Below are 26,355 nucleotides of genomic sequence, written 5' to 3'. Positions count from 1 at the left end.
AAGGGGAGTTCTCAGCTGTTGCTTGATAGGAGACAATTCTATACAGGCACAAAACAGGCTACGTCCAAGAATTTCACAGATTAAACTGAAGAAGCTGGGTTCTTCCTTAATGCTTCAGCGCAGTCATTCTCCTCTGCCAGTAACTCCTCCGTTTTCATAATACATAGACATGGGTCACAGTCAGGCATTTCCAGTATTTTAAGATAACCAGCTTAGCTACTGAAACAAAATGTTAAAGTATTGTCTTCTTGAATTTTTAAATTGAGCCTCTCGACAAGGAGAGCAACACTATTAGTGGGGTGTTGAGGGATGGATCTGGTAGATATGCACATTTATGTACAGTGCTAATAATTGCCTGGACAATAATATATTGTTTAAAGAAAAAATTATTGCAGCAAGCATTTTTATATTTTGTAATTGTATTTGTAAATATAGATTTACGAGGGTAGTCTGAAAAGTTTCTGATCTAACAAAGAAATAAGACATTTTTTCTTCAAATTAATTTTTATTTTTCAACATAATCTCCTTGTAATTGGATACACTTCTCCCAGCGATGCTCCTATCTCTTTAACCCGTCCAAAAAAAAAAAGTCGGTATCTTTCTCTTCAAAATAGCTCAACTTTTAGCCGAGGGAACAAAAAAAAGTCACTTGGGTCTAGATCTGGTGAGTAAAGGCCCGTTCACATGCGCACAGAGGGGGAAGATTATGGCGTGGAATCCATGTCATAATCCGCCCTCTCACAATGGTGGTCTGTGGAGACCACTAGTGTTCTTTTTTACGCTAGCTGCAAAAAGAAGCAACATGACCTTTCTTGAGGTGGATTCTGACTCAGGAAGGCAATAGAAGTGAATGGGAGGCGGAAACCGCGTCACTTTTTTTTGCAAAAAAAGCGTCACCATTTTTGGCGTGGGTTTTTTGCAAAAACCGCAACGCGTTTTTTTACGGTTCATTCGCTGCCCTGCAGGGAAAAAATGCCTGGAGTTTTCTGAAGGGTTTTTACCAAAAAACGCTCCAAAAAATGATCCAAAAAAACGCTTTAAGGTCAAAAAACCGCTTCCTAATTAGGACCACGTGTGAACTAGCCCTTAGGAGGGTGGTCAAGCAATTCAAACCGCAGTTCATGGATTTTCGCCATGGCACCCGCTGAGGTGTGGGATGGTGCATTGTCCTGGTGAAGCAGAATTTTCTTCTTCTGCAAATGGGGCTGTTTTTCCTCAATTTCCACTTTCAGCTTGTCAGGTAATGTGGTGTAGTATGCTCCTGTAATGTTTTTTCCTTTTTCAAGAAAATCTGTGATGATAACTCCATGACTATCCCAGAAAACAGTTGCCATCACTTTCCCAGCCGAAGGAACTGTCATTGACTTAGTTGGAGCCGATTCTTCTTTCGCAGTCCACTGTTCTGACTGTGTTTTTGTTTCTGGGGTGTAATGGTGTATCCAAGTTTCATCCACAGTAGTTAATCGGCGCCAATACTCTGATTTATTGCGCCTAAACTGCGCCAACAGAACTTTGCAAATGTTCATCCAAACACGTTTTTGGTCCAGAGTGAGCAATCGCGGCACCCAGCGCGCAGTCAGCTTTCTCATCCCTAAATTTTCAACCAATATGTGGCAAACACGTTCTTTGGATATGCTCATAGCCTCTGCTATCTCTCTAACCTTCATTCAATGGTTCTCTAGCACCATTTAGTGAACCTGAGCAATCTTTTTGTTCGTGGTTGCAGTTTTTGGCCGTCCCGAATGTTTATCGTCAACCAAGCTGGTACGGCCACGTTTAAATTCAGCTGCCCAAAATTTGACGGTGGTACATGATGGTGCAGAGTCCACTTACACAGCGTCCAACTCGTCTTTAATTTGCAAAGGCGTACTGCCTTTCAAAAACAAATATCTAATGACAGCTCGATATTTGATTTTATCCATTTACACAAAATCACTCGCATCGACTCACTACAACGACTGTCAAAGAAAAACCGCTGGTGCAAAATGGCTGAAATTTTTGTGAGTATATTTCAACGCATGTGTGAACACATTCGCCAACTTTGGTTGACGAGTATTGCCATCTACATGTGGAGGTCAGATAATGGTGTCATTACGAAATGCATCTCATCCCGCAAAGAATAAGCCCTTATATGGCCGCGTCACCAGAAACATAAAGAAAATATAGCCTCTCACAATGTGAAGACAAAAACCCTCAAAAATCGCCAAATTATTAGAACACAACTGGGTGCGTCATGTAGGGAATATATAAGCTGTGTGAGCGGATATCAGGGGACACCCCAGATTTACAGCTTATGAGGGAACAGACACCAGAAGTGACCCCTAAAGTGACCCCCAGAGTGACTCCCCCAATCATAGGAGCTACGGGGACATAGTAGGGAATTTGGTGTTTGCAATGTCCTCCGCACAGCTTATACATTCCCTCTTCGCCATCCGCTGTGCAGTCACGTCCGGGATACTAATACTCACTACACCCCCTGATAAATTCTTTGAGGGGTGCAGTTTTCAAAATGGGGTCACTCCTGGTACCCCATGGAATCCACTTTTCTGGTACCTTACAGGCTCTACAAACATGACATGGCGTCCAGATACCAAACATCTGAATCTGTACTCCAAAAGCCGCATAGCGCTCCTTCCCTTCTGCACCCTGCTGTACGTCCAAACTGCAGTTTATGACACATGTATGACACTGGTGTACCCCCGGATAACGGACATAATGTCATATGTGGTATAAACTGATACTAGGGCACAGCCGGACACAGAAGGGAAGAAGGGTCATTTGGTTTTTGGAGCACAGACGGTTTGGTTTTTGGATGCCATGACACTTTTGTAGAGCTGAAACGCCAGTAATTTGGAATCCCCTGATAAATTACCTTATTTTGGAAACTACACCCCTGAAGGATTTATCCAGGGGTACAGACAGCATTTTTAACCCCCAAGTGTTGCTATAACTTTATATATATAACTATAACTGTAGTGGATTGTGAGAGGTGAAAATGACCATTTTTCCAGGAATACGTCCTTTCAGTGCGTAATATGTTGTGCCCACCTTGTATCAGAGATGAACGCTCTAAAAGCTGTTGTGCCTGGGATACCCGTTTAACAGTTTTTGGAGTGTCTCTGCTGACATAAGTCGGGCACAACATGTTGCACACTGAAATGGCAAATCTGTAAAATTTTCATTTTTAACTTCTCTATCAGTTGCGATTTCATTTCTGGAAACTAAATAAATGCAACACTCAAGGGTTAAAAATTCTCGCTACACCACTTGATAAATCCCATCAGTGGGCTAGTGTCCAAAATAGGGTGACATGTCTGCGGATTCCACTTTATTGGCAATTCAGGGGCTTTGCAAAAGTGGCAAAAAAAACCAAACTGTGCTCCAAAAACCAAAATAGCGCTCCTTCCCTTCTGTCCCCGGTTGTGCCCAAACAGCCGATTCTACCCACATATGGCATTAAGTACGTTATCCGGGGTACACCAGTGTCATACATGTGGGCATACACTGCTATTTGGGTACCCAGCAGGGTGCAGATGTGAAGGAGCAATATGTGCTTTTGGAGTGCAGATTTAGATTCTTCGTTTTTGGACACCACGTCACATTTGCAGAGACCCTAAAATTGCCCCTACAAAATGGGGTCACTTCTTGGTGAATTCCAGTTTACTGGAACCTCCAGGGCTCTGCAAAAACATCATGGCGCCCAGAGGGTCCCTCTAAATCTGTATCCCAAAAGCTAAAACGCACAGTGGTCCTTCCCTTCTGAGCCCTGCTGTGTGCCCAAGCAGCAGTTTACACCCACATATATAATTTTTTGACCCCCGGGATGGCCCACTTAATAGTTTTAGGAGTGCAGGTCTCTGACAACACAAAGTGGGTGCAACGTATTGGGCACCGAAATGGCATATTTTTAAAAATTTCAATTTTCATTTTGTACATTAATTTTTGGGAAGCATTTTAGGCTCAAAATGATAATACCCCTTGATACATTCCTTGACAGGTGTAGTTTCTAAAATGGGGTCACTTTTGAGGGGTTTCCATTGTATTGATACTTTAGGGGCTCTGCAAATGCGACATGGCACCTGAAAACTATTCCAGCAACATCTGCCCTCCAAAATCCAAATAGCGCTCTTTCCATTCTGAGCCCCAGCATGTACCCATACAGCAGATTTTGGCCACATATGGGGTATTGCCGTGTTCAGAAGAAATTGTGTAACAAACTGTGGGGGGCTTTTAATTCTTAAACTATTTGCAAAATTAAAACTATGGCGCTAAATGGACGATTTATTGGGAAAAAAAGTAATTTTTCATTTTCACGTCCCAATGTTAATAAAATCTGTGAAACACCTGTGAGGCCAAAATACTCACTCTACCCCTAGACAAATTCTATGAGGGGTGTAGTTTCCAAAATGGGGTCACTTATAGGGGGTTTCCACTGTATTGGTACTTTAGGGGCTCTGCAAATGCGACATGGGACCTGAAAAATATTCCAGCAAAATCTGCCCTCCAAAAGCCAAATAGCCCTCTTTCCATTCTGAGCCCCGCCATGTTCCCATACAGCAGATTATGACCACATATGGGGCATTTCTGTGTTCAGCAGAATTTGTGTAACGAACTTTAGGGAGCTTTTTCTCCTTTATCCTCTTGTGAAAATTAAAAATTTGGGGCTAAATTGACAGTTTGTTGGAAAAAAAGTAATTTTTCATTTTCATGGCCCAATGTTAATAAAATCTGTGAAACAGCTGTAGGGTCAAAATGCTCACTCTACCCTTTAATATGTTCTGTGGGGGGTATAGTTTCCCAAATGGGGTCACTTTTAGGGGGTTTCCACTGTATTGGTACTCTAGGGGCTCTGCTAATGCGACATGGCACCTAAAATTATTCCAGCAAAATCTGCCATCCAAAAGCCAAATAGCGCTCCTTCCATTCTGAGCCCCGCCATGTTCCCATACAGCAGATTATAGCCACATATGGGGTATTGCCGTGTTCAGGAGAAATTGTTTAACAAACTGTGGGGGGCTTTTACTCCTTTATCCCCTTGTGAAAATGAAAACTTTGGAGATAAAGTGACATTTTAGTAATTTTTCATTTACACATCCCAATGTTAGTAAAATCTGTACTGTAGGGTCTAAATGCTGACTATACCTCTTGATGAATTCTGTGAGGGGTGTGGATTCTAAAATGGGGTCACTTTTGGGGGGTTTCCATTGTTTTGGTACTCTAGGGTCTCTGCAAATAAGGCATGGCGCTGAAAATTATTCCAGCAAAATCTGCTGTTCAAACACCCAGTGTCGCTCCTTCCCTTCCATGCACTGCCGTGTGCCCAAAAATCAGTTTACACCCACATGTGGGGTATTTCTGTGCACGGGAGAAATTGCACAATAAACTGTCAGATGCAACCCTTTGTGAATGTGTTAATTTTGGGTCTAAATGAATGTATTAGTGAAAAAAAATGAAATGTCTAAATTTCACTGCCATATTATTTTTATTCTTATGAAATGCTTAAAGGGTTAACAAACATCCCAAATGCTGTTTTGAATAATTTGAGGGGTGCAGTTTTGAAAATGGGGTAATTTATGGGGGTTTCTATTATACAGGCCTTTATAATTACTTTCAGAACTGAAGTGGTCCCTAAAAAATTGGTTTGGAGAATTTTCTTGTAAATCTGGAAAATTGCTGTTACACTTGTAAGCCTTGTGACGTCCAAAATAAATTAAAAGACAATCAAAAGATGATGCCAATATAAAGCAGAGATATGGGAGATAATATTTATTCATGTATTTGGATGGTATGACTATCCGCCTGAAAAGCAGAGAATTTCACATTTTGAAAATTGCTATTTTTTTCAAATTTCCATCAAATTTCCTAGTTTTTTTTTATAAATAAATGCAAAAATATTGATTAGTGTTTACCACTAACATGAAGTATAATGTGTTACGAGAAAACCATCTCAAATTCATTTGTGTAAGTTAAAGCGTCTCAAAGTTATTGCCATTTAAAGTGACACATGTCAGTTTTGAAAAAAGAGGCCTGGTCTTTAACATACTTTTGGGCCTGGTCCTTAACCGGTTAAAAAAAAAAGAAAAAGATTTCCATTCTTATTCTGGAAAATCTCTTTGTTGTACCTTAGTATTGCTGATTATTAATGGTGTTTTTATCTATTTCTGTTTCTTAGGCTTTGGAGTTGATCAGTTAAGAGACGATAATCTTGAAACATACTGGCAATCTGACGGATCCCAACCTCACTTAGTGAATATTCAGTTTCGGTAGATATCATGTTTTATTCATTCCTCTTCTAATATCCACATAGCACTGTTTGTACTATAATAGAAAATATCGCTTTATGTCAAAATTGATATGCTGAGAGATGGACAAAGGTTCTATGTCATTGCACTTTATCACCCATGGACCCAGAGCAGAGAAAGGGAAGTGTGATTAGATCTCACCCCTCTGCTTCTCAAAAGGTAGAAGCTGTAAGGAAAATGTAGACTGTATTAGGGAAACCACATCTGAAGGAAAGAAAAAGCCAACATGGCCGTATGGGCTGGTGGACTCTTGTCTGATGCCCTGGAAGCTGAATCTGGGTTATTTCAAACAGTTATATTTTGGACATTATAAAACCTAGAATAGTGCTTCTGGTGACATATGAAAGAAGACGTTCTTGGAGTTCTAGATAACACCAGTAGAAAACTCAGTCGAGATTGGGAGCAGCTTCATATAAATATGCCAATCCTGACTGGGTAATATCTCTGGAAATAATACAGGTATAACAGTGGAACTCATGTTTCACAATATAATGACATGACTGATATCTAACTGAAGTGATACTCGCCCTTACGGCATCAGGCAAGAGCCAGTCCATGTATACGCACGCGTTCAGTGAGAAGCAGTGTACAGATTTCAGCTGTTAGTAGTGAGGGTGAAAAAAAAATGCAGGATGTCAATGAAAGGAGACATAGTTCAATGTCAGAAATGCTACCTGGAAAATCAAAAGTTCGAAAGTTTTACTTTAAATGTTGTTGTATAAGACTAAATATGAATTCTGGCTGAAAGTTATACACAGTTGTCAAATAGCCATATTACAGTCCAGACCCAGGATAAGTAAAATGCAGTTTTAAAGGACCACTGTGTAAATTATACACAGCTCCTGCTTTCCAAAGTGGAATTTCCATATGGTTATGATTACAAAAACTTAATCTCAGTGGCCCTTGGTGCCCCCTAAATTGTGTTTCGCCAGCAAAAAAAATATGTCTAAAGATAGGTTACACTGTAAATAGGATCCAGCAATTTGATAATATAATTGCCAGCGATCCATAGACAGTCCTCTTTAAATCCACAAAAAATCGCCCTAAGCCTGAAATGAGTATTTTGCTTTCATGGTCTCCTAATTACCACACTTCCGAAACATCCTGCAGTGTATTGTTTAGTAGGACTTGTTTATATGTGCAAGTATGTGCCAAGACTTTACAGATTATTCACAGCATAAAAGTACACGGTGCCCACAGTTTTACTACGCTACAAAAACATTTTGATGAGCTTTCATTGTGGTTGCCTTACCATGTACTTTATTTTTCTGGCTTTATAGAAGAAAGACTACCGTGAAGGCTTTATGTATTTATGCTGATTACAAGTCGGATGAGAGCTACACACCAAGTAAAATCTCGGTCAGAGTGGGAAACAACTTCCACAACCTTCAAGAGATTCGGGTAGGTTGATTTTTTTTTTTTTTTTTTTTTTTTTTTTTTTTGTTTGTTTTGACTTTGCTTAACAAAACAGTTTCAATATTTAGCCATGTAAGTTATGGGTTGTTAAGTTTATAAACTTTAACCAATTCCAAGTTGACATCATGAGGCTTGGAGGCCGTCCTGATTGTGTAACTGCTTTCAGTGCATTTTTAGTCCCAACGTGTTTTTTTTCAACTTAAAGGGAAATTCCACTAACAATTTCTGTTGTAGGTAGAATTAATTCTCATAGACTGAAAGAGGTAATTCTTTTTGCATTATTTTACCAATAAAAGCAGTTTCAATAAAATATATCAATTGCCTTTTAAAGAGATTTGTCCATAATCAAAAGATATGTCTGCAGTGTCTGATTCATGAGAGTACGACTGCTGGGAGGGTCACCGGTCCTGAGAATGGTTCTCCTGTGTTCCCACTTTTTGCATATAGCAGTGGTCTAGCAATATGCATGTCTATAGGACTGCTGATGATAGCCGAGCACGTGCACTACTGCTCCATGCAGAGCCTATGGGCCATTTGAAGGTAGTATGCCTCTTGGCTGTCTTCAGCAGTCCCAAAGAGTTTGGATTAATGCAGTGGTTTATATGTATGGCCATGTTCCTTTCAAATGGGTGGATTGAAGACCCCTGTTCCTACGATCATCTGAGGTCCCTGTAGTTGGACTATCCTACCCGGACCCCATCAGATACTCTTTGGAAAAGCCCTTTACATCTTCGGATAAGTTGACATTACCCGAGTAGTGATGTCAGTGCTGTTTTATACTAAATGGGTAAATAAGTCATTGTCATTACAACTTCCATAGAGGGCCCCACTTTTTAGCTAGATCTATCCTATCTGTCCTATCTATCCATCCATCTTAGAATGATCATAAGAATGGTAATTTTGGAGATCTCTAAGGAAATTGCTCATTGACCATAATGGTTGATTTCTAATAGCATATATACTGATTCGTAGATGAAGTTAGTTTTATATGAGTTAACATGAGAAAAACAAACAAGAACACCCACATAGAAATGTCTAATCTCATGATTCAGCATGAAGTTATGTCTCGGGCATATTTGTAAATGATTACAGGTGTTGTCGGATTTGATACTTCATCTTGCCACAAGAGGGGGTAAAAGAGCTTCCCCTGTGCCCTTTGGTAATTTTCAATGAATTGCCATTCTTACTGAGTTTTAAGGAGGTGTTGGGAGCAGTGGTTACATGAGGACACCCAGCAAACAGGCTCCGGACAGCCCAGACAGACCACCAGTAGAGAGTATTGTTTGTTCTGCCAACAAGTACAAGCAGCTCATACAGTTTCCCTTACCACCACCCAGACACAAGTGGCATCTTCACTACATACCCCTGTCTCTGTCTGGATCATTTCACTTCTTTGGGAGTGTCACGTTGACCTAAATGCTGGTGTGATGATATGGAGAGCCATTGCCTATGACTATCTGTCACCTGAAGTAGTGATACAAGGGGCACTAACAATTCAGTGATATTTACAAGACCACATGTGTTGCCTCTCATGGTAGGTCTTCCAACTGGTATTTTTCAGTAGGATAATGCTCCTCCACACATAGCAAGGGTATAGCAATGAACATATTTTAGACATATGTCTCTTTATGTAAAAGACCTTGTGGTATTGATAGATACATATCATCATTAGAACTGTATATATTGTTTTTTTAAAGGTGCATTTATTCAGCAAAAACAATAATACAACAACAGAAAGAACAAATGCATGACATAGTATGACATAGTTCGGGGGATATTGTCACTCCTTAGGGAGAGACCACCATATAGGTGTGTGGAGGCTTGTTAAGCCTTTAGCACTCCACTTTGCAAGGAACTATGGGAAGAATATGCAAATCCGCCTTCCATGATGTAATTAGGAAGACAGTTGCTGCCTCATTGTTGCAAACCAATAGAGGGCGCTCACTGGAATGTGCAAGCCTGTCTTAAGACAGGATTCCAGTGAAATAACCCAATAATGGCTGCTCCCTTTAGCCTCATGCCCGACCTTCCAAGAGGCCTTTGTTTAGTATGACATAGGCATAGTATAGGATCATATCCTAAACGACATATGGGGTCATACATAAGTACATACAATAAATTGCATAAATATAACCAGCGATGATGGAATGGAAGAAGGGGTATACAGTACATTCTGATGCTGTAGCAGGTAAATTATTATTATTATTATTATTTATTTATATAGCACCATTAATTCCATGGTGCTTTACATTTGGGGTTACAAGGTAAATCTATCCAAGGGCCCCAAATTTTAGTGAATCTGTCAGGAAGCCACTGGGCCTTGTGCATGAATTGTTGTATGGGCAGAACGTTATATATTTCACAGAACCATGCTACACGGGAAGGGTACTTGGGATGCTTCCAGTTCAATAGAATAACCTTTTTAGTATAGAAAAGCCAAAGCTTGTATAGACTGCGACTAACAACACTGACATGCACATCATCGACCATACCGAAAAAGAAAAACATCTTGAGGTAGTTGATCTGGCCAGCAGACCTAGCACTCCCAGAACATGTTCCTCACGTTTCTGCCAAATGTCTTGGTCTTCAGTCACAGGGGATTTACCCAAGGAAAATAATCTAGCAATGTAAATAGATCCTGTGGGGGAACTTAATATAAATGTGACTGGATCTGGTTTGTCAGGCCCTCCAACTGGGTTAGGGTGAAGGAGATGGGAAACTGTCAAAACTGCATCCCCCTGGAAATCCCAAAACAAGGAATAACTCTTGGTAGGTGTAGGTCAACTGCAACTACTGGAAATTATTGCAGCACCTTAACAAGCGCAATAACACTATGGAATTTCCAAAATTGTGACCCTGGGATACTTTTCAGATGGGTAAGGAGCAAAAGGCTCCATAAAGGAGTGTGAGATGACCACTTAACTTGCTCTTCACGGGTGCAATGAAGTCTGGTAAACCATATCTGGATTGTAATTTTCTTGGATTCAGGAAGATCCGCGTTATATGCGTTTATACCTCTTACCTACTTACCTGCTGCTGTGGTCTTAGTGGCAGGTTGTGCTCGGCATATACCATCTGATTGGATGGTAGTAGAATTATGTGGGAACTCTTATCTCAATTGATGTCACCCTACAGAGAACCCAGCAGGATCCAGGGATTTCCTATTGGGAAATGGTTTAATGATTTCCATCATCTCTTCTTCTGTTAAATCTGGAGAGGGTGGGAAAATAAACACTATCCAGATATTTAGGTCATCCCCAGGTCCAGACAATTGGGAGGTATTTAGGGACCTATAATAATCTGGAAAGACTACATTCAGCAGCTCTTGATCTTCAACCCTAGTACCCACTGCAGTAGGGAGCAACTTTGTATCTTCCCTGCCCCGATTATCAAGCAAGTGCCTGTTTTTTGTCACCCTGGTCAAAGACTCTTCTTGACGGGGTGTTCAGTGAACAGTAACTTGTATTCATTGAGAGAGGAGTTGTTGTCTGGGGCTAGCAATATAGACTGTGTCCACCGGAGCCATACAGCGTTCCAAGTCAAGCCTAGTACAATGCAGTGAGCTCCTGTACTTGGAAGATGAGCGTTGCCCCCCCTCCTCTTTAAAGGTCTCCTATACTACTCTCAGCAGTATCACAGCCATTATACATATGGTTTAAATGGGTATTATGGAAATCAATGGAGAGGGCTGCACATGCAAAAGCTCCTCTCCATTCACAGTGGTGGAGCACCAGGAAGGTTGCGGGGCTGAAGATACCTCTAGTTGCTAGTTTCTATATTCAAAAAATTTTCTTTTTTGTCTTTTTTTTTTTTTTTTTTTTTTTTTTTAATTATTATTTTTGTTCCAGCTAACTCCCATTTTGTTTCAATATGCCCATTTCTCTCTAAATTGGATCATAATGTTCATCTCTGTGTGCTTTGTAGGAAGGTGTTAAGTGCAAATATCAAGCGTAATAGTATTTTTACTGCTCCGCTAAGATGACCTCCAACTTGGATAAAGTCAATATGTCTCCAGCTATCTAAACATTGTTTCCTTAGCAGTCAGCCCTCATCTTGAAGAAACCCATTAACCTCTCATATACTGACCTGTAAGAAATGCTTTATGTTAATGTTGCGGGGACATCTTCCATGTAATTTTGCATGCTAAAACAAATACAAACATGGAAGGCTTTGAGCACTAGAGATGGTCGAGAAGTGTTTCCATCTTGTACTGTAAAGGGTTTGTTGCAGCACTAGCAAAGTAGTAGCAATTGAGTTTACTCATGTCTCACCGGGCTCAACCGAAATAGATTTTGAGTGATATTTCTAGCCCACAAGGGATTTATTTTATATGCATTTTCCTTTTAAGATGTAGACTCTTCCTGAGTAGGCAGAATATAAAAATAAATGTTAAAATGGAAGCTGGGTACACACAGCTGTGTGCCCGTCTGTGTGAGTGATGTCTGGCTGGGGACTATTTGTAGTTATAGAGTCTGTGTGTATGTTTAGGTTACTGATAATAACTTTTTGACGTTATCCTTTTTCCTGAAGAGCCTGAAATCATTGCACAATTATAGAAGAAGCGTGCCAGGCACAATGTGCTACAGGGTACTCCAGAAAGCAGGGAAATATTTAGTTTCATTGCCAGACTGGTCATGATGCATTAATCAAAAGTCTATATAAACACATAAATGCTTAGCTTCCAGTACCAGCGGCAGCCAGGAGTTTCTATGAGTTTGGGCAAATCTACCCAGTGCCTCTGCCCTAAATGTTTGTATTCTGGGAACTTACAGAAGAAAGTGTTTAGCTTCCGGTACACACACGAGACCCCCTCTGGGGTACTGCTTTCACTATACAAAAAGCACAGTATGAAAGAAGAAAGTAAATCCAGTAACTCGTAATATGCGTTACAAATGTTTGCCGTTCTTGGTGCTATATATATCTTTTATTGGTATTTCAATCCCATGCAGTGCAATGTTCTTCCGGCTCTGTGGGATCTAAAATACTTTCCATCCCTAGACTCTTGTGTGATAAATAGAATGCCAAAACTGCAGTGAGAACTGGCACCTAGGAATAGCACTAAGAGAAGTTGTGCTGCTTTTTGACAACTGCTCACATAGTGCTACAGGTACCTCAATGGCCACTCAATAATGAATATGATGTTTAGAAATTCATCATTTGATGGAACAACATAACCATCAAAGTTAAAGGGATATTCCAGAATGTGTAACTCCACTTTAACCCATTGGCTAAATCAATCACCTTTTTAAAGGTATGTTCTCAATACCATTATGAATGTACGTTGCTCTTCTCCGTCAAAGGATGTCTCTGCAAAACTCATACAGAAGGCAATATATTTAAAGGATGGTTCATTGATGGTTTATTGTTAAGCTAGGCCATCAATATTAGATTTGCATGGTTCTGACACCCGAGACCCCCCGCAGATCAGCTGTATCAGAGTAATGCAGCTCCTGGTCATGCTTTCATGCTGTAAGCTTCACTTCTCACTTGCAGTACAAAGTGTAGGCATTGCACTTGTGTCCTATATTCAATGGGACAGCTAAACCCAGTGCTACACTTTATAAGTCGCGTGAGCAGCACGGCTTCGAGAATTTAAAGATTACCTTTCCTAAGGCCTCATTCACACATGCCAGAGTGGGGCTTTGATTCGCTGTTTCGATCTGATAATTATAGAGAAGGTCCTATCCTGCTCTATGATATCAGAATGTGATTGAACGCCCCCATAGAAATGAGTATGATCTGGGGGCCACACGGTGGCTCAGTGGTTAGCACTTCAGCCTTGCAGTGCTGGGGTCCTGGTGTTCAAATCCCGCCAAGGGCAAAAAAAACATCTGCAAGGAGTTTGTGTGTTCTCCCCGTGTTGGCATGGATTTCCATCCCATATTCCAAAAAGACATACTGATAGGGAAAAAAAAAGTACATTGTGAGCTCTATGTGGGGCTCACAATCTACATAAAAAAAAAAAAAACAAAAAAAAAACCAAATGAGTATGATCTGAGTGCTTTCCTTTAAAAAGAAATTACCTACTCACCCTGTACCCTCTATCGTGTGAACGAGGCCTAAGGAAATTCATCAATATTGGATAACCCCTTTACGGTATAATTATAATATAATTAAAGTTGTTTTATTTGGCTATTGGAAAGTTGTGATGGTGAATCACCAATAAGGGGTTAAAAGTAAAAAAAAGTTTATTATCACAAAAACATGACAAACGGAGTGATCTATTTGATGACATGTGCATGTAAGGCTCAATATGTGGGTAAAACCACGAGAGAACTCCGGAAACTGATATTGGAGCATGGCAATCACATTTTGAGGAAAGAAGACACTCCAATCTCTAAACACGTTTGGCAAAAACATGGAGGGGACCCAATGGTAATGGGATTTCACGCCCGCTGGACTTTTTTTTATTAAAGACACTGAAACCAGACGGTCTTAATGACTATATTGGTTTTGCATCCTTTTTGTAAATTCTATGAGTATGAAATCTAGACACCAATGATATGTGTTTAGTCATCTACACATTTGACTGTTTGTTTTGTCGCATATTTGGGACACTTATAAGTTTATACTTCGGACTCTTATGATGTGTATATAGTCATCTATACACTTGACTGCTTATCTTGTTGCATATAGTGTAAATACTCTGGATTTTAAATGGATATGAATAGCTACCTGAGTCTACTGTATGAGACTCTATGGCGGCATCGGGTATTTACAATGGTTGTCACAGGGATGGGTAACATCATATATATTATTTTATAGGGACTGTATACCACTCCTATGTATAAATCTTTAAGATGCGGCGTCTAATATAGGTTGTCTCATCTTTTTTTTATGGGTGATGGTTATCCCCTTTTCCTTGAATAGGTGATACTTACCACGAATATTGGTTCACACATGGTCCTAGAGACTATTTTAAGAGTGATGTACTTTTTGAATAAGATAGGGGTTAAGTCCAATTGCCCATGAATTGGATAGTATATCATCATGAGTGCTGATTAAAATATGGATGTCTTGGACGCTGGCTTCCACTGACCGTCTATAGATCTTGCATTGGGTCGTCTTATTTCTGTATAATATGCCTGCTTAAATTATGTTGCCTGTAAGAAAGTCTCAGTTGATTTGCAGTGTTGTTTCTGCTTCTGTGGAGGGATGACAGGTGAAAAACTATCTTTTGTCTATTCCTCTATGCGAGCGTAGATCGTCTGCGCATGCGCGAACGGCCAAATAGGCTCTGGCCTCATTGTAGTATCTGATTGGACGTGGTGCGTGATGCTGTAAATAGTTCCTCCTCTCCGCTCACCCTCACAGCTGCTCAATTACCGGGAGGAGGGGGGAGCGGGAATGACAAATTAGCTCTCATCCGAAAATAATGTTTACCGTTAGGTAGACGTCACCAGCAACAGGATATAATAGTATGCTTGATAGATGGTAAACCTCTTTAGGTGAAACTCTACTTATGAGGATTCACACCTCTGATGAATTACTACAATACTTAGAGCAAGGAAACGCGTAAGTTGGTCTTATGTAGCTTGTTATGGGTGATTCTATGTAGCTTTTTTTCGCCAGTGGGAATAATTGCTGACGATTACTATAGCTCTAGTACAGGTCTCAGTGTGCGGTAATGTTAAAGATACACTGATTCGATATATACAAATATTTTAGTAGTTGGCAGTGAGAGATACTGTTTATCCTGCCTGCTAATTGAGATTTTTAATTATGCACCTTTATACACCCTAGTAGCGGTTGATACGCTTAAACAAATCTGTTTTCCAGTGTGGAAACAAACTAGTGGATATATACCGTTTATGCATAGTTCTTTCTTTTGTCATCTTCGTTGTATGTCTAGGGAGCTGTATTCCTTTTAACTTTTTGTGATAATAAAGTTTTTTTTACTTTTAACCCCTTATTGGTGATTCACCATCACAACTTTTTGATTTTTGAGGGGATTCATGCTTGGATAATTTAAAAATATTTTATTTGGCTATTGAGTAACAATTTTAGATCCTGGAATACCCCTTTATAAAGGACATGTGTGCCCTGTTTTAGTAAATTCTTATTATTTCTGAAATAACTAAACGTTGTGCTGTCCCTATTTTATTCCTCCTGCATAACTGGGTGTTAGCATTCCCCTTGTCAAAGGGGTGTATATCGATTTTTCAATGGTGTAGAGACACTCCCCCCAACTGGTAACACCCACCTGTCCATTTATTTCCATTATGTCCATTTGTAAGAGGAGTAATAGAGGAACAACACACTGCAAAGTTCTAATAGGCTTCAAAATAATTTGATGTGGAATACAAGTATTATTGGTATATTAGGAGCCGTGAAGGGTCTCCTTCATCTATGGTGCTGAAAGCTGACAAAAAGACAATTTTTTTTTTTTAAACTGCTCTTTAACAAATTTTTATTTACTTAATTATTTTGGTTCAGCTTGGATTGTGGTCACCATGTTGGTGTAAATTTGCCCAATACGTCTAAATTGGAACTTAAATTCTGGCTATAGAAGAAGGTGATGGGCCGTGTTTGCCTTCCACTAGGTGTCAGAGTTGTATTGCTTTGCAGGACACATGGAGGGATTGTAGTGCAGGGATATTTCTCTAGAAAGTGTTACTCACTTATTTTGTTCTTGTACTATTCTACATTCATGGCGCGGTGGGTTTTCAGATACCAAGTATATGTGGTAATATGTCTTATGTGTGATGTTAATTACATCCGCACTGTGTACTCTCTGATTCATAGGCAGGCAGGCACTTTATGCTTTCCTGTGTAAAAGTCTCGATCTAAAATTGTTCTACTTTTAGGTATTATTATGCTTTTTATTTTATAGCAGACCGCATCCTGTTTTTACAGAATAAAGCAATCCTGTGACGTTTTGGCCACATTTTTGACATGCTTTTGACATTTTAATTGTTCATAATGTTCACAAGACCACTTTGTGTCTGTGTATTGTTAAAGAGGTCCTCCAGCTGTGAATAAACAGACACGTTACTTGACGTCAGCACTGGATGTGCTTGTACTTTGTCCCATAGCAGATTTAGCGGACGTCACTTGTATATGACCAGTCCATGGTCAGTGTGTACTTAAATGGAGTGTTTTGTATTTCTATAAAGGAAGTTTCTCTCTGGAGCAGTGGTTCCCAATATTATTATTATTATTTATATAGCACCAGTAATTCCATGGTGCTTTACATTTGGGGGTTACATACAGTACAAAATATACATACAAATATAACACTAACAATGACCGACTGGCACAGTGGGGTAAAGGGCCCTGCCCGCAAGGGCTTACAGTCTATGAGGGAAGAGGGATAGAGACAGAAGGAGAGGGGGAGACTGTTCAGATGGCAGTGCGGTGATAGTGTTATTGGAGGTTGGAGGCCTTCCTGAATAGGTGAGTCTTCAGCGCCTTCTTGAATCCTGTGATTGTGGGGGATCAGTCTTTTGTGTCTTGGTAAGGAGTTCCAGAGTATGGGGGATGTACAAGAGAAATCTTAGGGACGGTTGTGTGAGGAGCGGATACGAGTGCAGCGGAGTAGGAGGTCATTGGAGGATCTGAAGTTACATGTTGGCAGGTAGCGGGAGATTAGGTTGGAGATATATGGAGGGGACAGGTTGTGGATCGCTTTGTATGTTAGTAACTTGAACTCAGTTCGCTGGGCTATGGGTAACCAGTGAAGGGATTGGCCGAGGGCAGCAGCTGATGAAGGACGGGGGGTGAGGTGAATTAAGCGAGCAGCGCAGTTTAAGGTGGACTGGAGAGGGACGAGAGTGTTTGCTGGGAGTCCATAGAGAAAGGTGTTGCAGTAATCTAAGCGGGAGATTATGAGGGCCTGGACGAGCATCTTGGTAGTTTCTTGGTGAGGAAACTCCTCTTGGCATAAGGGTATTAGACGCATCATCTATATACTAGCTGGGATAATTGACTGTTTTCTTTGCCCCCATGCCAAGCTCCTTTGAGTGGACTGAGACACATATTCCATTCCTACTGTAACGGTACATCCGGGAGAGATTCCTTATCCAAATCTATGACAAATCCACAGCAACGATATACATGTTACCTGTTGAGTTGTGACTGATTTTGATAAATTTCAGAGTATGTGTTCGGTTTGAACATATGCTTAAAGGGGTTGTCTAGGAATTGGAGCAACCCATGTAGAGACTGTGAGAGGTGTAAAATGAAAATAAATAAAGCATATGCACCTGTGCCCGGCATTCTGTTGTCCAATGCTGGTGCTGCTTATAGTCTTTTGACTGTCAGGTGGGTGGTGTCAGGCAGGTGTGGACAAAGGGTGTGATTGAAAGCTCTATGACACTGTCCTATCAGATACTGATAGGCCCAACATGCGGTGAATGGCTTTACCTGTGGATTTACTAATTATAGATATTTTTTACATTTTTGTTTGAGTATTTTCTTGATAGTGAGCCCATTCATTTTGTCCAGGAGGTGATTTTAGTGTCTTGGATTCTTCATTTTCTGGCCCTCTGGCACCCCACAAACGAAAGCCAAAGCAGATCTACAGCTTTTTCTAGCTGATTAGCCTCAGCTGAATGGGGCTTATCCGCTGAGTATCTCGCACTGCGGGTTCTGTGGCTGATCAACTGAGGAATCTGTGTCAAGGTAGAGCAGGATTTTTTTTTTTTTTTTTAAATTATTTTTCATTGTCCTGCCTTCCATTGAAAATTGCCTTAAAAGGGCTCTATCAATGGGAAAAGTCACTTTTAACTAAGTACATACTTGAATTGCCTATAGAAAGGCTATTACACACCTACTTTTTGTATGCAAATCGCCTCAGTAGTTTTTGAATGAGACTGTTTTTATTCATATGCTAATTAGCCTCCAGCGTGCACCTGGAAGTCTCAGCGAGCGCTCTCTGCTGTGTGTATAGCACAGGCTACTGCTGCTGCTGATGACTCATCTCCCTGCTCTCACACTCAGCAGAGGGTGCATGATGAGACTTCCGGGTGCACACTGGAGGCTAATTAGCTTATGGATAAAATTAGACTCATTCAAAAACTACTGAGGGGATTAATATACAACAGGTAGGTGTGGAATAGCCTTTCTAAAGGCTATGTAAGTATGTGCTTAGTTAAAAATTACTTTTCCCAATGGTAGTGCCAAATTACACCTAGATATTACCTTTACAGTAAGCGCGTGGATGTGCAAAACATCAATTCTAAAATGACTTCTGCTGGAAAATGTTGTGGGCAAGCTGTATGATCTGAGATGTGACCATCACGTGTCCGTGTTGTGGTCCTTTATCTGCCTCCTGTTTTATGTCAGGCATTTTTTGCTTTCACAGTAATAATGTCTGTGATGATAATGAGATGACTGCTGAGAAGTGATCTCTACAGAACGGGAAGCGTCATCCTGTTATAAAGCTCAGTGTGAAAACTGCAGGATTTAAAGATATTTTTTTTAAACTTGAAGCTGGTGATGTGAAAATAAGTTTAAAATTATGGTTACATAACATATAAAGTACATTTAATCAATATGTCATTTTCTAATGATGGGTCCCCTTTAATAAATTATTGTAATACACAGTCCACACAGGATATTTTGTCCTTGAGAAATATGAAATATTCCCTAGCCTGAAGATACCTCAGAATGATGCCACCTTTAATGCTTGGACTTTACTAACATTTCATGATTGTAAGTTTTTTTTAATTTTATTTACTGGATTTTAAGTGTTCAGCCGATCTATTTTATGGGCTCCCGCTGTCCTTGCTGCAGCCGCCAGTTTTAACTGACTTTGCTTTCTAAAGGTATCTCTTTCTTTGAGTTGGTTTCATTTCCAGTAAACAGGCGTTGTTGGTTTCCTCTTGGTAAAATGAATTTCTTATTCAAATAGTCTTGTAACGTCAGGAAATCTGAACAGAAGATTCTATTTTTCAGGACTCGCCATGTGGCTCATCTACCTCCAGACCCCGCTTTTCCCTCAGGAGGTCTGCTAGAGCGTAAAAATGATACAGTGAATATTGAGAGTCGATTTCTTTCCTGTGAATTCTGTATGCATTTGTTTCTTCTGCCTATATATTCTTGGTCAGTTTCTCAAGACTGTAAATCAAGGTGTAGTTTTAGCGAGGTCTGTCCTTTGTTATCCTGATGTAGTCCAAATAAGTGTTATTAAATAGGGGTTAATATGTATGTGGTCACCTACTAGAGTTTCAGCGCTCAAACTGTGGCAAAAGATGGCAGCCCACTGAAAAAGTGGCTGTTGTGGATTTCACTCGTCATCAGTTGAGAATAGAACTGAGGCTAATTCCAATACGTTTTCCATATTAACCTGATCACTGTTGACAGGTTTTCAGCTATAAATTGAATATCGTGAAGTATAGAGGCCTTCTGCGAAATACCATGACATCACTGGCTTTTAAAAAAGGAATTTGTATCCTCCGTATCCTTTTTTTTTTTTTTTTTTTTATATATATATATATTCAATATCATATACAATTTACTAAAAAATAAAACCTGAAAATATGTCTTGTCCTGAACCAGGGAAAGCGTCCCAGTGTTGAACTGGTTAAATATGGGGTATGTTCCTGGGAGAACCTCTTTTGTACTTGGTGACAGGTTGTCTTTAAGGTACTGCAATAACCTTGCAGAACTCACCATGACTGCGCCCCTAAGAACCGCAGTCAGTGTACGGTGGTCGTACAGAATTAAAAAATAACTTGACTGCTTTCCTGCTTTGTTGGAGTTGTTTTCTAGTTCTGTATTAACCCCTTTTGGCTTTCTGACATTTTTGCAATGTTCTTTGGAAATGGCGCACTGTAAAGAAACCATCAGATCTGCCCTGCGGCATGTACCTCCATGACTTTAAATATCCTGCTCCATCAAAGAATTGATTCTCATTAGTTATTTGCGTAGAAATTAATTTAGATTTATATGGTAAAGGTGGCCATCATGAGATAAACATGACAATCTCAATGGAGCTGCCCAGCCATCAAGTGTGTGTGTCCTGGCTCCCTAACAGTAACTGTCTAATTTCAGAATATATATATATATATATATATATATATATATTTAGTCATTGCTCAACGTGTCTGGCAGAGGTTTATTCTCAGCCAAGCATGCATGTGTATGGGTTGCGAGGGGATCAGGAGGTATCCTAGTGGTGCATGCTGTGGTGTCCATACAGAGGTTTCAGTGTTCTGGCCAGTCATTATAGAAGTATCTGGTATAGACATTATCACCGCTCGGCGCTCATGGCTTTGTTGAGTCTTGTTTGGCCTATGCGGGGTTAGAAATGATTTTATCATTAATGCTCTTTCTGCAAAAAATGTTAATGTTGGTTGTGGTCATAGGCGTAAGCTTTTCAGTTTTATTTTTTTAGTATAGTAATACATTCTGCTAACACAAAATATGTCTTGGAACTGCTATCAATTGGTTTACAACTTGTGTGGAAAGAGGAGAATGGAATTATCTATTTATGTAGTATAAAGTGTTCGTAGATGTGTCATGAAAACATTGTGTGGGTTCTTGGACAGTGTAAAATAACATCTAGACTGGGGACACGGGCAGCGTTATATAAGAAAAAAAAAGTGTGTGTGTATATGTGTGTGAATGAATATAAATAAATATATATATAAAAATATATATATATATATATATATATATATATATATATATATATATATATATATATATATGTGTGTTACTGTGCAGTGTTGCACTGGAAAAGTCCCTCTATAGCTCTATCATTTGCCACCCCCCCACCCCCTGCCCAACACGGACATACAAAGATAACATATTATTATGTATACTGTTCATTTTATTTTATTTTTATTTTTTTTTTAAATATGGGAGTCTATGCCACTGTACATCTATACTGTACAGGTATTGCCTTTTGGTGAAGGACAGGCTACAGGACTGGGCAGAGGAACAGGCAGGAGTGGACCTAGAGACTGAGGCATGTTGGCAGTTGTATCACACACTTCATTATTAATCACTCAGGTCAGAGAATACTGAATAGTAATAAAGTGCAGTTGTATTTATTAATCGGATTAGTTTTTATTATTGATGTTTCAAATACAAAAAAGAATACAAAATATAAACCCACGTTCCTCAACACCCCTCATCCCATCCCTGTCCACCAAAAGTAAGCAGTGAAAGTGGTTGCAGAAATAGTCACGTAGCTAGAGGTAGTGCAATGCTTGTAGCATTGTTCTTATTCTGAATTTTGAGGCCCCAAACCAGTATCCGTGTGGTCACTATGTGAGACATGCTGACATATGTAAGAAGTCTACTTTCTGCAGTCTGTCTATTAATGATAAAAAAGCACATTTAGCTGTATAGATATCATAGGCAGGGCCTTGGTAAGAAACTCCTGAGCCTTATACAGGCAAATGATAAGGGCGCCGAACTCCATTACGTACATGTGCTTGGTAACTATAAGGCTGTTGACCAGATATGTACCGTAAATCATTTCCTATCGTGTAATGACTGGAGACAGCTGATGGGCGACAGATCACACACAAGCAGGTGGTTCTCAAGTGCTGCAGTATCAGTACATAGGACAGGGAATGTGATGTGTCTTTATGTCTGGGTTGGCCATGGTGTCTGTGTTTCATACGTTTTAATGGCCAGTGCCCTTATCAGTGTGGATTTAGGTGGCCAAGGAAGGAGAAACTTCTTTGGACGTTATGTAGGGGTTCCTTCACTAATGTGTGAATTGTAAGAAAGGTAAAGTGACCATGTCATCTACAGCAGTCAGGATTTTGGTCATTGTGCGGGTAGGGAATGGTAAATGGTCACAGTAATGATTATCCTGCATTATAAGATCCTATATTTAGGTTGAGTCCTATAATAAAGTTTTATCCCGCTCCTCCCCCTGTCCTCTCCAGTGCACTATGGAATGCTCGCTCCGTATGTAATAAACTAGACTACATCCACGACCTTTTTGTTCTTAATGAATTTACGTTTCTCGGTCTCACAGAAACATGGCTGACACCCTCAGACACAAACTCCCCCGTCGCCCTCTCCTATGGAGGTCTGCAATTCTCACATACTCCCCGCCCCAACAATAAACCTGGTGGAGGTGTAGGCGTCTTCCTGTCAGACAATTGCTCATTTGCCCATATCCAAGCGCTACCTGCCCTCACCCTCCCCTCCTTTGAAGTGCACTCTGTTTGTATTTACCCAACCTCCAACTGGCTGTCATATATCGACCGGCAGGACCTACCGCTGTCTTCATCGACCACTTCATCGCCTGGCTTACACACTTCCTATCCACAAACACCCCCACAATCATCATGGGTGATTTCAACATCCCCATTAACACATACCACTCCTCGCTTCCAGTCTCCTGTCCCTCACCGCCTCCTTTGGTCTCTCCCAATGGTCCTCCTCTGCCACCCACATGAAGAGGCACACGCTAGACCTTATATTCACCCGCCTCTGCTCCATATGCAGCCTCTCTAACTCTCCATCCACGCTCTCTGACCACAACCTGCTGAAATTCTCTGCCGTCTCCCCTCCAATAGACACCCCAACCTCTAAACCACCACGCCCCCGCAGGAACCTCAACCGCCTTGACACCTGCACCCTCTCAGACTCTCTCCTACCACTCGCTGATATATCCTCACTCCAGGACACAGATGCCGCTGCTACCTTCTATAACACCACCATTACCTAAGCCCTTGACTCTGTGGCCCCCTACACAAACACCAGAGCGCCGACCGATCAATAGGCAACCCTGGCACACCGACCTGACTAAAAAAAAACTGAGACGTGCCTCGCAGGTTACAGAACACCTCTGTAATTGAGGAAGTCTTCCTGGGAATGGATTTTCTTCCAAAGAGGCACTTCTCACATTTAAGAACGCACTCGCCTCCGCAAAGCAGGTCTACTTCACCACACTCATATCTTCACTCTCTCGCTATCCCAAACAGCTATTCACCACCTTCAACTCCCTCCTCCGTCCTCCTGCACCCTCCCCCCGACATCACTTATCTCAGCTGATGACTTTGCCTCTTCAAAACTAAAATTGACACCATCAGAGACACTCTCCCTAGTCCCCCGACAACCCCTCTACCCAACTACTCGCTGCTCCTCATCCTTGACCTGTTTCTCCACCATCACTGATGAAAAACTCTCCATCCTAATCTCCAAATCCCACCTCACCTCCTGCGCGCTTGACCCGATACAGTCACATCTCATCCCCAAACTCACTGAAGTCATTACTCCAGCCCTAACCCATCTCTTCAACCTATCCCTAGCCAATGGATCCTTCCCCTCTGTGTTCAAACACGCTACAGTCACACCCATACTTAAAGGGATTCTACCATTAAACTACCTTTTTTTTTCTAATGAACACGTCGGAATAGCCTTAAGAAAGGCTATTCGTCTCCTACCTTTAGACGTGGTCTCTGCCGCGCCGTTCCGTAGAAATACCGGTTAACCGGTATGCAAATGAGCTCTCCGCAGCAATGAACGCGTCCCCATTGCTGCCCAGAGCTCTTTCCTGCGCTGCTTCCTTCTTCTGCAGCAACTCCGCCTCTTCTGGCTTCTCTTGCTCTTGTAGTTCTATACAGGAGCATGGAGAGGCCACCCCAAAATGGCCACCGACCAGCTCCTGTATTGAACTGCAAGAGCAGCTACCCCAAAATGGCCGCCGGCCTGCTCCTATATTGAACTGCAAGAGCGGCTACCCCAAAATGGCCACCGGCTAATCTCTCGCTACTGGCCTACACGTAACCTCAGATCCTCCAATGACCTCCAACTCTTCTCTGCTCTCATCTGTTCCTCACACAACCGTCTCCAAGATTTCTCCCGTACATCCCCCATACTCTGGAACTCCTTACCAAGACACATAAGACTGACCCCCACAATCACAGGCTTCAAGAAGGCCCTGAAGACTCACCTATTCAGGAAGGCCTACAACCTCCTATAACACTATCACCACACTGCCATCTGTACAGTCTCCCCCTCTCCTTCTGTCTCTATCCGTCTTCCCTCATAGATTGTAAGCCCTTGCGGGCAAGGCCCTCTACCCCATTGTGCCTGTATATTTTGTGTATTGTATGTAAGCCCCCACATGTAAAGCACCATGGAATTAATGGTGCTATATAAATAAACAATAATAATAATTATACAGATATGTCTAGGATACCTCATTCAGTATATTGTTGTGGAGAACTGGTATTGGTGCAAGGTGAGGACCCTATGGCAACATATTATACATGCAGAGCTGCCATCAGACAAGTCAGGGCTCCCTACAGTCATTTCACCCCAACACAATAAAGTTAAAAGAAAAAAAAATTACAGCAAGGATTTTTTCCCAACAAGAATAGCCCATTATATTGTACACAATAAAAAATGTATACGGTGTTGTGTGTGTATATGTATATGGTGTGAGTCTATGGGTGACATGCCTATATAATAGCATACACTTAGAAGCAATAGTCAGAGGGTGAGTTATGGAGGGTAAAAACTAGACTGGCTTGGGCTATGTATGAAGGCATCAATCTTAGTTCTGCGAGGGTCCTACAGCCAAGACTGCAGATAATAAAATTTCTTTAATAATTCTTTGTTCGTACATACCAGCTGTATGAAAAAGTTAGACTGACATCTGGATGGGGTTTACATCACATAAGTGTGAAGTATGGTGATACTGAACAAACCACATGTTGATGTGGTCTTTGGTTCGCCAGCTTCCCCCATTTTTTTCCCCTTTAAGTCATCAGACTTACCTTTACACTTATTCATGGAAGTATATCTCCCTTATTGTGTGAGCTTATGTGCCGAATTCTCTGATTTCCGCAGTATTACTTGACATTGCTTTCCTTCCTGCTGGCTACATTTTCATTAGAATTAGTTAAAAATAAATAAATAAATAAATAAAAGCAATGCTTACCTTGCCAGTTCCCTGGTGCTTGCATTGCAGTGCTGCCTAGCATTGGTCTCGTCCCTCTCAGCATCCTGGAAATGACCACTCAGCAGGGGATGGCTAAGTGCCACTTTTTATGTGCAGAAAGGTACCAAGAAGTGGAGATTTGAACATCTTGGGGGGCGTTCACACTCGCACCCGTGTCCACCTGCCAGGTATCCGTCCTGTTCCCCAGAGAAACTATATAAGGGACGGATTCTCAGCGGTCAATTGTAAAACCCTGCATGTCCGACTTTGGATTTTAAAACTGACTGCCAGGAAGCCGTCCCCTATGCACGCAAATGTAAACACCCCTTTAACTTATACAGAGATGTTTTAAAGAAAAAAAAAGAAAAAAAAATTGGTCTGCGGGAAAACCATTTTAAGGCCAGATTTACATTCAGCCTTAATGGGTTTTCAGTCGATGAAATGCAGATAGTATGTTGCTTGTATTTCCTGGACCAAACCCTGGTCATGATCCAGACTTCCAGCATGCTTTCCCTCATCTCTAGTGCCCCATATCGATAGTATGAATATAGCACGGAACAGTATGGCTACAGCGAAGCAGAGACTCACTAACATCATACATGACTGTAAATACTGGGAGTATGGGTCCACGAAATACAGCCAACATCCAGTCTGTAACTCCCGGGCCGACCCTCCCCATGTCAAGCCGGCCTTAAGTTAAGGACACGTTAAGGTTTTTTGATGCAGGTTTTCAGTATGAAATATATTCCTTTAGTTCATATGTTGCGTTTATGCCTT

The 26,355-nt window shown here is 40.9% G+C and overlaps 1 protein-coding gene across 5 annotated transcripts in view; it reads left to right on the top strand.

Annotated features, from left to right (window-relative positions):
• ANAPC10 (anaphase promoting complex subunit 10) overlaps positions 1-26,355 on the top strand; it is a 50,918-nt gene that overhangs the window by 4,210 nt on the left and 20,353 nt on the right. For all 5 annotated transcript variants that reach the window (XM_075257843.1, XM_075257851.1, XM_075257817.1 and 2 more), the window contains exons 4-5: positions 6,173-6,263; positions 7,583-7,703. In XM_075257843.1, the coding sequence (XP_075113944.1) occupies positions 6,173-6,263; positions 7,583-7,703 (212 nt within the window). The remainder of the gene's footprint in view (positions 1-6,172; positions 6,264-7,582; positions 7,704-26,355) is intronic.

Source organism: Leptodactylus fuscus, chromosome 1 (genome assembly GCF_031893055.1).
Source record: "Leptodactylus fuscus isolate aLepFus1 chromosome 1, aLepFus1.hap2, whole genome shotgun sequence".
NCBI lineage: Eukaryota > Metazoa > Chordata > Amphibia > Anura > Leptodactylidae > Leptodactylus > Leptodactylus fuscus.
The sequence above is the reverse complement of the archived record's forward strand: the minus strand, read 5'-3'. Positions and strand labels throughout refer to the sequence as shown.